The 11,775-nt window shown below is 38.2% G+C and overlaps 1 protein-coding gene across 1 annotated transcript in view; it reads right to left on the bottom strand.

Moving 5' to 3' along the window:
• Positions 1 to 3,478: 3,478 nt before the first annotated feature.
• SLC41A1 (solute carrier family 41 member 1) overlaps positions 3,479 to 11,775 on the bottom strand; it is a 44,408-nt gene continuing 36,111 nt past the window's right edge. The window contains exons 9-11 of the mRNA XM_081325417.1: positions 10,577 to 10,711; positions 8,967 to 9,115; positions 3,479 to 6,622 (exon numbers count right to left, since the gene is read on the bottom strand). Coding sequence (XP_081181543.1) covers positions 6,437 to 6,622; positions 8,967 to 9,115; positions 10,577 to 10,711 — 470 coding nt within the window. The 3' untranslated portion in view covers positions 3,479 to 6,436. The remainder of the gene's footprint in view (positions 6,623 to 8,966; positions 9,116 to 10,576; positions 10,712 to 11,775) is intronic.

Here is an 11,775-nt window from a genome sequence, read left to right as displayed (position 1 = left end):
TAGAAAGACAAGGGATGTCTCAAATATTCAGATAGGAAATTGGAAAGATGATGAATGGCCACTAGAGAAGATAATCCAGGTATATGGTCCTGCGATGTGGGTGCCGGATGGAATGTGGGGATACCGGACGCCTATTTATATGCTTAACAGGATAGACTGCAAGCAGTTTTGGAAATCATCACGAATGAAACCAGCTCTGCCCTTTTGGCATTGGCAAGAACTGATACTCAACTCAGAACTGCTGTATACCAGAATAGATTAGCTCTGGATTACCTATTGGCTAGGGAAGGTGGGGTCTGTAGAAAATTCAACCTTAGCAATTGTTGTCTCCATATTGATGACAGTGGCAAGGTCATTGAAGAAATCACAGACAGAATGCGCAAGTTGGCTCATGTCGCTGTCCAAACATGGACAGGTGCACTGGATGTTGGAGGATGGTTTTCGGGTATGTTTGATAATTGGAAAAGAATCCTGTTCATTGTGAGTTTGGACCTCGGAGGATTGTTGTGCTTACCATGCCTTATTCCGCTTATTCAAAGAATTGTTCGATCCACTATATCTGGATTGACTTTTGCTGCCACTCCTGTTTTTAATGATAAACCTGCTAAAGCTATGGTTTTAAGACCTTTACCTTCTTATTATACCCCCATTTTCCAGGGTTCTTAGTGCCTATTCGGCTTTTATATTAAAAAGGGAGGAGTGAAGGGATTTTACTGTGCTTATGATTTTAGTATAAGTTTGACATTAGCAGCTATTTTATATAGTAACCATTAGTAACCATTTTATACTGATATTTGTATTATTAATTAATCATTTTTGTTATTTTGTAATCATTTTGTAATCATTTTGTAATCAAGAGCCTTGGTGGAGCAGTGAGCTAATGCCTCCTTAAGTAACACCAGCTGCCTGCAATTAGTGCAGGTTCGCATCCCACCAGGCTCAAGGTTGACTCAGCCTTCCATCCTTCCGAGGTAGGTAAAATGAGGACCCAGATTGTTGGGGGCAATAAGCTGACTTTGTAATAATGCCGCTTGGGGTGTGTGTGAAAGCCCTAATAAGCAGGCATATACATAGAATGAAGGCTACTGCTAAGCTTGTAAGCCGCCCTGAGTCTTCGGAGAAGGGCGGGATATAAATGGAATTAAAATTAAAATTAAATTAAAAATTAAAAAATTATTTTGTAGTCAGATGCTTTATCTATTTTGGAAAAGTAAAAGCCTCATGTTAAAGGGGAGGGGGAAAAGGAGCTGTGGTGGAGCCTGGGTTGTTGTGTATAAGTCATCATCTAGGAATTATTTTTCTGTACCTTTTGGTTCCTAGTACCAAGACCAGATCTCTTTGTTCTGGAAAGGTATAAAAGGTGGAAGACATCTTTCCTGGTTGTTGCCCTCATCTCTCTACCAGCCACGAAGAGAGAGGTGGCCACCCAACTCTATTTTTTATTTATTTATTTATTTATTGAAATTATATACCGCCCTATTCCCGAAGAACTCAGGGCGGTTCACAGAGCAAGTTAAAAACAATACAAAAGAGAGAATAAAATTAAATTAATACAGCCCACAATCAAGATAACATTAAAAATTAAAATTTAAAATTAATTTAATTTAATTTAATTTAATTTAATTTAATTAATATAACTTAAAATCCCTCAGTCCAGGCCAGACAATTCAAACAACCAAGTATTAAAATCTCGGCGAAACGAGCGAAGGTTGGGGGCAGTCCGAAGCTCCATCGGCAGTTTGTTCCAAAGGGCGGGTGCACTCACAGAGAATGCCCTCCCCCTGGGAATCACCCGCTGGCAATCTCTAACCGGCGGAAGCCTAAGGAGGCCCTCCCTGTGGGCGCGCACAGGACGATGGGAAGCTGATGCTGGCAGCAGGTGCTCCCTAAGGTAATCCGGACCCATGCCATTTAGGGCTTTATAGGTCATCACCAGCACCTTGAATCTCACCTGGAGGGCAACTGGAAGCCAATGCAGCTCATGGAGAAGAGGTGTTACATGAGAGTATTGGGAAACTCCCATTACTAATCGCGCAGCTGCATTCTGCACCAGCTGAAGCCTCCGAGTGGTCCTCAAGGGCAGCCCCATGTAGAGAGCATTGCAGTAGTCTAACCGGGAGGTCACGAGCGCATGAGTGACTGTACGCAGGGCATCCCGGTCCAGATAGGGCCGCAACTGGCGCACCAGGCGAACCTGGGCAAAAGCCCCCCTGGTCACGGCTCCTATATGATCTTTTATTTTGATCAAAATAAAAGTTGTTTGCTTGCTGAAACCTCAGCTCAGGAGTTTCTTTTGGCTCTTTTAAATTCCTGAGTAATGCTGGGGCAATTGTGAGGCTAAGTGTAAAACTTTACACCTTCTTTTCTCACATCACACTGATGCTGTTTGTATTTTCCTCTCTTTTATTTAGGTTACAATGAGTATAGCCTGATCAAAGGGGTGGTGGTGTACGTTACATTTATTTCTTTCCTTAGTTATCATACTTCTACCTTGCCGCAATCAAAACAACTATCAGTTTACAGTGTACATAAGCAAAATTATCCTTGGTTAGCTTAATCCAACAAATTATAACTGGCCATAACTGTGCTGATACTCTAAAAACTTAAGACACAGCAGCAAACGAGGAGAAAACAAATACATAGAAAAAAGCTTCTAAAACAACTAGGTTTTTAACAGTTTCTGGAAAACCAACAAATAAGGGAGTTGATAAAGGATAAAGAACAGTAGTACAAAATCAACTCTTTGTTCTTAACCTACTAGGAACATTAATCAAAGAATTTCCTGGATACTGAAAACCATTCATTAAAGCCTGCCCACCTCTGCTACTGCCATCAATGTGACATTATACAGGTCAAAAAATTGGGCCTTGAATAAGCAAGATAGAAAGAACATTGATACTTCTGAACTTTAGTATTGGAGAAAACTCCCGAGAATAACATGGATAACTAAGAAAACAAACAAATGGACTGTAGAACAAATCAATCCAGAGGTGAGACACAAATGGCCAAACTTGTAAGTATTACATTTTGGACTCATTATGTGAAGACCCACTCCCTTGAAAAGTCCATAATGCTAGGAAAAGTGGAAAGAGAAGAGAGTGATCAGCAGCAAGGTAAATTTGGAGACCTGGTTGGACAGATCTATGAATGTGGTTTTTAAGAGCTGACGCCGACTTCATGATGCATAACCACTTAATCACACCCTGAGCAAAGAGACATAATAATCTAAGCTATGTAAGTTAATTTAGATAAGGTGTATTTTTCTTAGGTGTTAAACAATACTCACATGTGTCTCCTTCTTTAAAGAATCCCTAAAATATGCACGTAGCTTGGAAATAAAGGACAAAATGGCCAATGAATAAAACTGAAGGAAACCAATGTGGCCTAGTCTTTTTTTTTCTTATTAATACAAACATCAGCTAAAATGTCAGCTACAAATTGTTGATAAAAATGAAGGACCAAAAACCATATAAATAAATGTAAATATTTATTTTACCAAATATAATTTATCAGTTAAATTGGCATTTGTCAATTCAATTACAGCAACTATAAATAAGGAATTTGTTTTCTTTGTTGAATAAGGTATAAACCAAAAGCTTAATTTTCATTTGCAGCCAAGTTTAAATATACATGCATTTGAGTGCAACTTGTGAGTATAAAATTATTTTTTTTACAACATTCTGTTCATAAACTTGCACTTTGCTTCCCACCTTACCACTTTCAAGGCAATAAAATTCAGGGATCTCATCCAAGCAGCACAAACATTTCAACTCCTGGATGAAAGACTAAATTTAACTAGGAGATATATATCCACTAATGAGATCTAGTGACATAGATATTAATCAGAGAGATAAACACAATGAAGAAAAATGATTATGTGGTATTATATACATATATAAGAAAAGTGCTTAGAGTGTTAGATTAAAATGAATGCATTGGATTGGACATTTAGATAAGGCAGATGAAAGTTTTTTTAAAGAGCTTACGACTTAATGCTTTATGTAGACTTTTTTTTGAAAGTAATTAGTAACTTACTTGGAAAAAGTCCATTTCTTAAAAAGAAACTAAGCATTGGCACCTACTGAAATCTGAAGAAACCTCAGTATAAATACTTGTATTCACAGAGGGCAGGCAAGAACAATATCTTAAGCCATATCCATTACTTCCAAATTACTGAAGGCATCATGCACACAGAAGGATTAACACACAAACAGTTGCAGCATGAACCTGAAGTCTCCCCTGATGACATATTAAAATATGGTTATGGCAGCACCCAGGCTGTAAACTAAAGTAGGTCACAGGATTATCCTAAAAATAGTTGCAGTCTACATAAGCTCCTGTGGAATACATTGAACACAATATATTATATTCAGTTCCACTCCAAATTTTAATTTTGGTAAATAGCAACCACATTGTTTTTAAGGAAAACTTGCAGGAAAGCTGCTGTTACCTTCCAGATAACAGCTTGTTTCCAGCGAAACAGACTCAACACTTTTCTGAAAGCCACAAGCATTCAGTTTCATTACTTGAGCAAGTTTAGGACTGCAACCTCCCAGGCAACCACAAGAAGACAGAAAAAAAATGCTAAAATGTTTAAATGTTGTTGCCATCTGGTGGTTCTGGATTTCTGCAATCCATATCTGGTAGCCCAATGCATTTTGAAGGTAGTAAATCAAAGCTAGGACACAGCATTTTCAAGGGTCAACACTGGTCCATCCCTCCTTACTTCAGCTTTATTGGTAATTAAAGCAATTATTCGAAAACAATCCTTTGATTATAAGAGAAGCCAAAACAAGAGAACCTTAAAAAAAACAAGCTTTAATGGAGTTCTGTGTTGAGGAAATGTATATGAGTAGTGAGTCATATACAAAAGAGGTAGGTGTCCCAGCAATTTTGGTTATATTGTTGAGTTCAGTAACAAACAACATTCAGCACAATAGGCCTCCACTCTCTCTGGGACAGCACAGAATCTTAATTTCCATTCTTGAATAAAATGAAAAATCCCCCTTTCACATTTTGTTTTATGCAACAAATTTGGCATTCCCTATTTAAATATTTTGAGCTACTTATGCTCAAGTTCCATTTATACAAGCAATATAGTGTGAGAAGATAAATTCTAAATACCTCTATAGTAAGAAGAGTGTATTTCATACAAAAACTCCCTACTTACAGGACCTGATATTTTGTTGCTTCCACAGATTCGATTGCTATCCAAAACATCCAAATGATCTGATTTCAGTCTGGTTTTTTACACTTCTAAGACACTCAAGATCTCATTTTTCATGAAAAAAATATAAATTAAATGCCATTTCTTCAGATTCATAATAGCATTTATCTATTTATCTAGATGTTCTGACGTTTGACCTAGGAGAAAACAGAACTTATGTTGAAAATATTGGATCTCGCTACCATGCAGGTAGTACCTGCTAGTTTTTATAACTAAACTATGCAAAGACAATGTTTCTATACAAACTTCAAGATAAGACTATGAAATATATGTGTGTAAGGAGCTTTCATTTCTAATTATATTTCATCTGAGGCTTTTGAAATGAACCAACTCCATCTCGATGTTACAATGCATCAGATCTGCTCTGGAAAACATTTCACAAATTACTTTAATTTTACTTGAATTCTATAGATTTGAGGAAGTGCTAAACACCTATAGTTGCCTTCAACTGTAGTATCAGGATTTGGCATCAAAACATCAAGTGTCTCAATCCCATATATTGAAAGTTTTCAGATCCATGAAGACCTGTCTTTTGGTCAATTAGATTTATTATATTATCAAGGATAAGAAAGGAGGGGTATGTGTGTGCCCAAAACACCTGATCTGTTTGTTGCTACTTGCTACCAGTTGTAGTAACTGATGAAAAATATGAGCCTAGTTTAAAAACAAACCAATTACCAGCTGCATCTTAACTATTCACATACACATATATTACACACAAGTGATAGCCTTGTATATCTAGTGTAGTGTTTTTCAAACTTGATAATTTTAAGATGTGTGGACTTTAACTCCCAGAATTCCCTGGCCAGCATATTTGCTGGAGAATTCTGGGAACTGAAGTCCACACATCTTGAAGTTGCCAAGCTGGAAAAACACTCATCTATGCCTTAAGTGGGTACAGATGATGGAAGGTGGATGTCTTTAAAAAAAAGTTCAATTTTTCACTATTTTCTCTATTATATATAAATAGTTAACTATTTTGAAATTGCACTTGGTGATTGTCTTTATACATTTTCTTCTTCTTTTGTCCTTCTTAAAACTAATTCTCCTGTATAGACTTGGCTTGAAATATAAACCACATAAAATTCCCATTGAAAATAATGAGAATCTAGTATCAAAGTTAAAGTCCCAAAGAACAACTTTGTGGGGGCAGGGGAATGTGACTGAAGGAGATGAACTGAGGGCTGAAGAAGCTGAGGAAGGTTGCTGTTAGTCTCCAACATCAGTATCCCGATCCCCAATTAGCCAGAGGATGTGGAAGCTGAGTGCCAGGAGACCTGTTCCAAGCAAGTCACCCAGTGCTGTCAAATAAGGTATAGAAAAGTTGTCCGGGTCCAGGCCTCGACCCCACATCCAATGAACCATCCAGTCAGCAATGTAAAGAAGAATGAGAACCTGAAAGGCACAAGCATAATGGTCACATTAGCAATGACTAGGTCAAAACACCAAGGCACCTGTAAAGACTACTTCCTATACTCCTCTATATTACTTCAGCAGTGGGAAAACATCCTGTAGATCCCTCCATGCATAATGGATGCCATTCATGATTAATTCTGTCTTCTCTGGTAAAACTGAACTATGCATTTCTTACTTTACTATACTTTAGGAAGAAATGCATATATTTTTTTCAAAACTTTTAGTCGTACTGGTTTAACTTCTGTGTTTTTATCAGTCATATGTTTTAAAAAATAATTGTATCTTACATTACAAAAGGTTTTTGTACCGCTTGATTCTGGGGATTTTCCATCTTTGGTGCTGGATGGGTGTGTGATCTGGGGGTCCCTTCTGGACGCATGGCTGCTGATTTATAAAAATGCATCCAATGCTTGTAGCATTGATAAACTTGGGAGAGAGATGAAGCTAATATTTTTTCACCTATTGTACCTAATACCTTGAGGAGAGATGTTTTTTGGAAAAATAAATATTCTATAAATAGATACATGCTGTGAGATGGCAATAATAGTTGTATTCAACTTGTTATTGCACCTCAGCAGACAATTTCTAAAAGTTCCTATTACACTCTTAAAGTCATAATCCTTACAGGCAATCAATACAGAAATCAACCGTAGTGCCCTAAAATTATATTGTGTCCCTGGAACAGGATACAGCTCATTGTTCCAATTTTTCAAATGCAAACACAACAGAGTCCCGGGATGAGCTGTATTTATTAGCCATATCTCCATTTTTTAGAAAAGCTATACCTTGCTTTATGAATTTTAGCTCAATTGTATATTGACTTCAAGATTTCCACAGGCATAGAAAGCCAATTTCAACCAGAAACATTCTGGGATACAAGCACTGCCCTCCCAATGTTGATGAAGATGCATGCAAAGCCAAGATCCTACTGGGACAGTTCGAAGTAATTGGCCTCCCCAGCACCCACTGCGCATTGTCTCTTCTATTTGATGTGGCAGTTTACTATCAGGTAGACAGAGGAAGGCATGAACAAAGAGAGAAGCAATTTATGTAAGATTGCACTGTGTGCTTCACATCCCTTCCTCCCTGCAGGCAATCTAATTCTTACTACCACATGGCTATGAAACGTTGAATACAAAAGGGGAGAATGCTTTCAGTTCAGAGGAGTATACAGCTCTACGTCTAATCTCTCACATATATTCAACCTCAAAGCTAGCATTGTACCACGTGACATATACAGTTATCTTATATAAGGAATATTAGCACCTCAGAAGAAATTACTCCTTTAAAAAAATGTGATTGTAGTTTTATTGCATGGCACTTCTAAGCTTAATCCACACAACTTCGGATTGTACTAACATACTATAGCTCTTTTCTGGCAATTCAACTTTCTTTAGTTTGTTTGCAAATAACTCAAGCTAGCGAACATACCCAACACACTTTTCTCCTGTTTTCCCCACAACTACTATCCTGTGAGGTGGGTTGATCTGAGAGTGAGTGACTGGCCCTAAGTCACCCAGCTGGCTTTCATGGCTAAGGTTGGACTTGCACTCACACTCTTTCTAGCCTGGTGCCTTAGCCACTAGACTAGACCAAACTGGCTCTCATATGCAATACAAATTATTTGAATTTATTCCAAGAAAGTTTTGCTATTTTATTTCTGTATGTATTTTAGTTAAGGTATAAATCTTGCCTCTTAAAAGCTTAAGATGTTGCAAACAGTACTTCTTCTCTTAACAGTACACAAGGTGTACCCAAGGTACACATACGTAGTTGCAGAAGAACAGCATCTGGTCCAAATTAATTCAGTGAGTTTCATAGTTGAACGTGGACTTGAATCTGGATCTTCTCAGTCTGACTTCAATGCTATAACTATACTACTACACAGATTCTCTTTTTTACTCTGCAGTGTAATGGCTGCAATGCAAACTATGTTACCAAAGAACTAAACAGTGAAATCTGAATTTCTTGAAACTCAACATAATTTTTTTTAAAAAAGAGTCTGAGAAAGAAGCTATCATGAATCCAGGAAAATGTATAAATATAATTTTTTGGGGGAAAAAATGCCCTTCTGGTTATCCATATGTCTCCCAAGTGAGTAGAACCGTTAAAAGTCCCCTTTGCCCATGTGTGTGAAAATATGTCAAAAACATTTGGCCCTGCTCTGACACTGTAGAAGGAGAAAATATAGATCCTGAGTCAAAACAGTTACCCACTTTTGTTTTAACCAAATCATGTAGTAAAAGATCCCTTTTTAAAAATAACTTGTCTCGTCTTTATCCCCACTGACACGATAAGCCAGGCAACTGATGACAATTCTTACCTGGAGAAGTGCTGCGGTCATGTAGAAAACTATAAATATCAGAGTGAGGGTAGTGTGACCTCCCTGCATGGAGCTGATGGTGTAAAGGAAAACCAAATGACCTGGCACAACCAGAAGGAAAAGCACACGAGCAGACCGGGAATTCACATCTGATGGCGAGATGGATAAAGATTTAAACTGACATATACTACATATGAAAGGAAACTTCTCTATGTGGTTTTAACTGTAAATTGGAAAGCGTACATTCGTTGTTGGGGCTATTTGTCAGAATTGTATACTAAAAAGAACATTATATCCTACTATTGTAATATGACACTGTATTTCATTGAACTCTACAACTAAGACCCATGCTGCTATTATCCAAATATTTCTGTAAGAATTGGATGTTATGCTTCCAAAAATTGGCATCAAGTGTCAAGCCTAGCCCAGGACAATGAAAAACAATTCAGCAAAGTTCAGTTCTTTATTTGCTCACTCCATAGAGATAGACTCTTGACAAACTAAACCTATACTATCATAACCTAATGGGCAATTTTAGGGAATGGCTATCCTAAATCTCTTCCTCTTCCCATGATCCAGCTCTGGATTATGCTGTCTCTCCCCCCCCCCCCCCCAATGTGCTCCCTCCTTCCTGGGAACTGCTGTGTTAGTGTAATCCATCATATCATCTCCCCTTTCATAGACACATTCCACAACATCAAGTCTTCCTTCTTCATTCGTAAATATGCTGGTTACCTATAGCACTTCATCTTAGTTAATTGGATAAAGACACTGCATTCTATTGTAGCCAAGTACTGTTCTTGCTATGTCCTTCCTAACTATAAAAGCAACATTGTTCCTTTTTTGTTTATCAAGTCTTGTATACTAATCAGTGTGATCTTTTGACTAAAGGGCTCAATTCCAATCCATCTCAACTTGCTAATGCCTAAGATGCCAATGTGTTGATTTATTTCATCTTTCACTGTGTTGAGCTGTCCCATGTTGATGTTTCTTACTTTCCACGTTCACACTGTAATTCTAACTTCATTTCTTGCATGACAACATCAGCAACTAGATGTCCCAAAGGCTTTAATCTAGCCATGACATAAATACCATTACTACTTTAAAAAAGTTTGAACCACTACCTCAGTAGCATGCTGAATGCCATCCAACCTGAGGATCTCATCATCTTGCACTATATTGTCAATATTTTTGTATTTTCTATCCATGGGGTTTTCTTAGTAAAATACAGGAATGGTTTATTATTGCCTCCTGTCACACAGTATGAAATGATGTCTTAGCTGTTGTATTATTCTTCTCTCTCCAGAATCTTTCCATATCATTGCTTCCAATACTGAGGCCTATTTGCTTTAATTGAGCAGAGGATGCTCTTCAGACTTTCAGTGTCCCTGCCTGGATTGTATATCTTGGCATATGCGCCTTCCTTCCTTCCTTCCTTCCTTCCTTCCTTCCTTCCTTCCTTCCTTCCTTCCTTCCCTTCTTTCCTTCCTCCCCTCCCCTCCCCTCCCCTCCCCCCAATGGAGCAGCATGGCCGGGCTTGGGCAAGAGGATTTTAAAATACTATGATTCAAAGGGAAGTATTCAAAACAAAGCATGCTTCATAAAGCTACCTGAACTGAAGAAGGTGCTACAGGGACTTGGGCACTTGCGGGGGGCTATCCCTGAATTCTCTCCAGGCACACCACTCATATGGAGATAAGTGGAGATGCGGCTAGCCTGGACAGCCACCAGATTGCCACCAACACCTGTAAGAAAACAGACCCAAGATATGATCAATTATATTGGTGGAGCCTTGGTGGAGCAGTGGGCTAATGCCTCCTTAAGTAACACCAGCTGCCTGCAATTAGTGCAGGTTCGCATCCCACCAGGCTCAAGGTTGACTCAGCCTTCCATCCTTCCGAGGTAGGTAAAATGAGGACCCAGATTGTTGGGGGCAATTAAGCTGACTTTGTAATAATGCCGCTTGGGGGTGTGTGTGTGAAAGCCCTAATAAGCAGGCATATACATAGAATGAAGGCTACTGCAAAGCTTGTAAGCCGCCCTGAGTCTTCGGAGAAGGGCGGGATATAAATGGAATTAAAATAAAATAAATAAATAAAAAATTGGTGCCAGTGATTCCTCAACAATGCATCCAGAAATTCCTCCCATACTTGTGTTCAGCAGACGATTGGCACAATCTGAAGCTGATCACCATAACTTCTTATGGGAAGTTCTACACTATCTTATAGGAGGCACATCCAATTTCGACTGTGGTTCCAGCATGGTGAAGTGCAATACCGTATCAGTGATGGACAGAATTCATGGTTGAGAGTTTCAAATTAATAATGTAAGTGAAGAAGAGACATGTTTTTACAACTATTAGGCCATTCACATGAAGAGAATACGAACAGAACATAGAAAGAGAGTTGGTGATTTCGGTAAGGTTATATTAGTATTCATTTCCTCTTATTTAACTTTTTGAGTCAGCCAATAATCAATTTCCCTCCAAATAGATCACACTTCTACTAAGCATCCTACTACTAGGATCACCTACACTACTCACTTTCAGACTGGCGCTTTAATGTATAAACATTTTTCTAAGGACTTAAAACTCAGTTAAGGTGCCACTGACCAAATCATTTCACACACAAAAAGCAATGCATGCTATGACACAAGCCATTGGAACAAGGAGAAAACTCCCCAACTTTAATTCATTTTAGAAGATATTGATAGAATTTACGAAGTAAAGGGGTCCCCTTTTAACAACCAATCTTTCAGTGACTGTTCAAACAGTATGACTGTACTGAACAAGTACAATTCTACCAATTCT

The sequence above is a fragment of the Vipera berus genome (genome assembly GCF_964194415.1).
Source record: "Vipera berus genome assembly, chromosome: 3".
Classification (NCBI taxonomy): Eukaryota; Metazoa; Chordata; class Lepidosauria; order Squamata; family Viperidae; genus Vipera; species Vipera berus.
The sequence above is the reverse complement of the archived record's forward strand: the minus strand, read 5'-3'. Positions and strand labels throughout refer to the sequence as shown.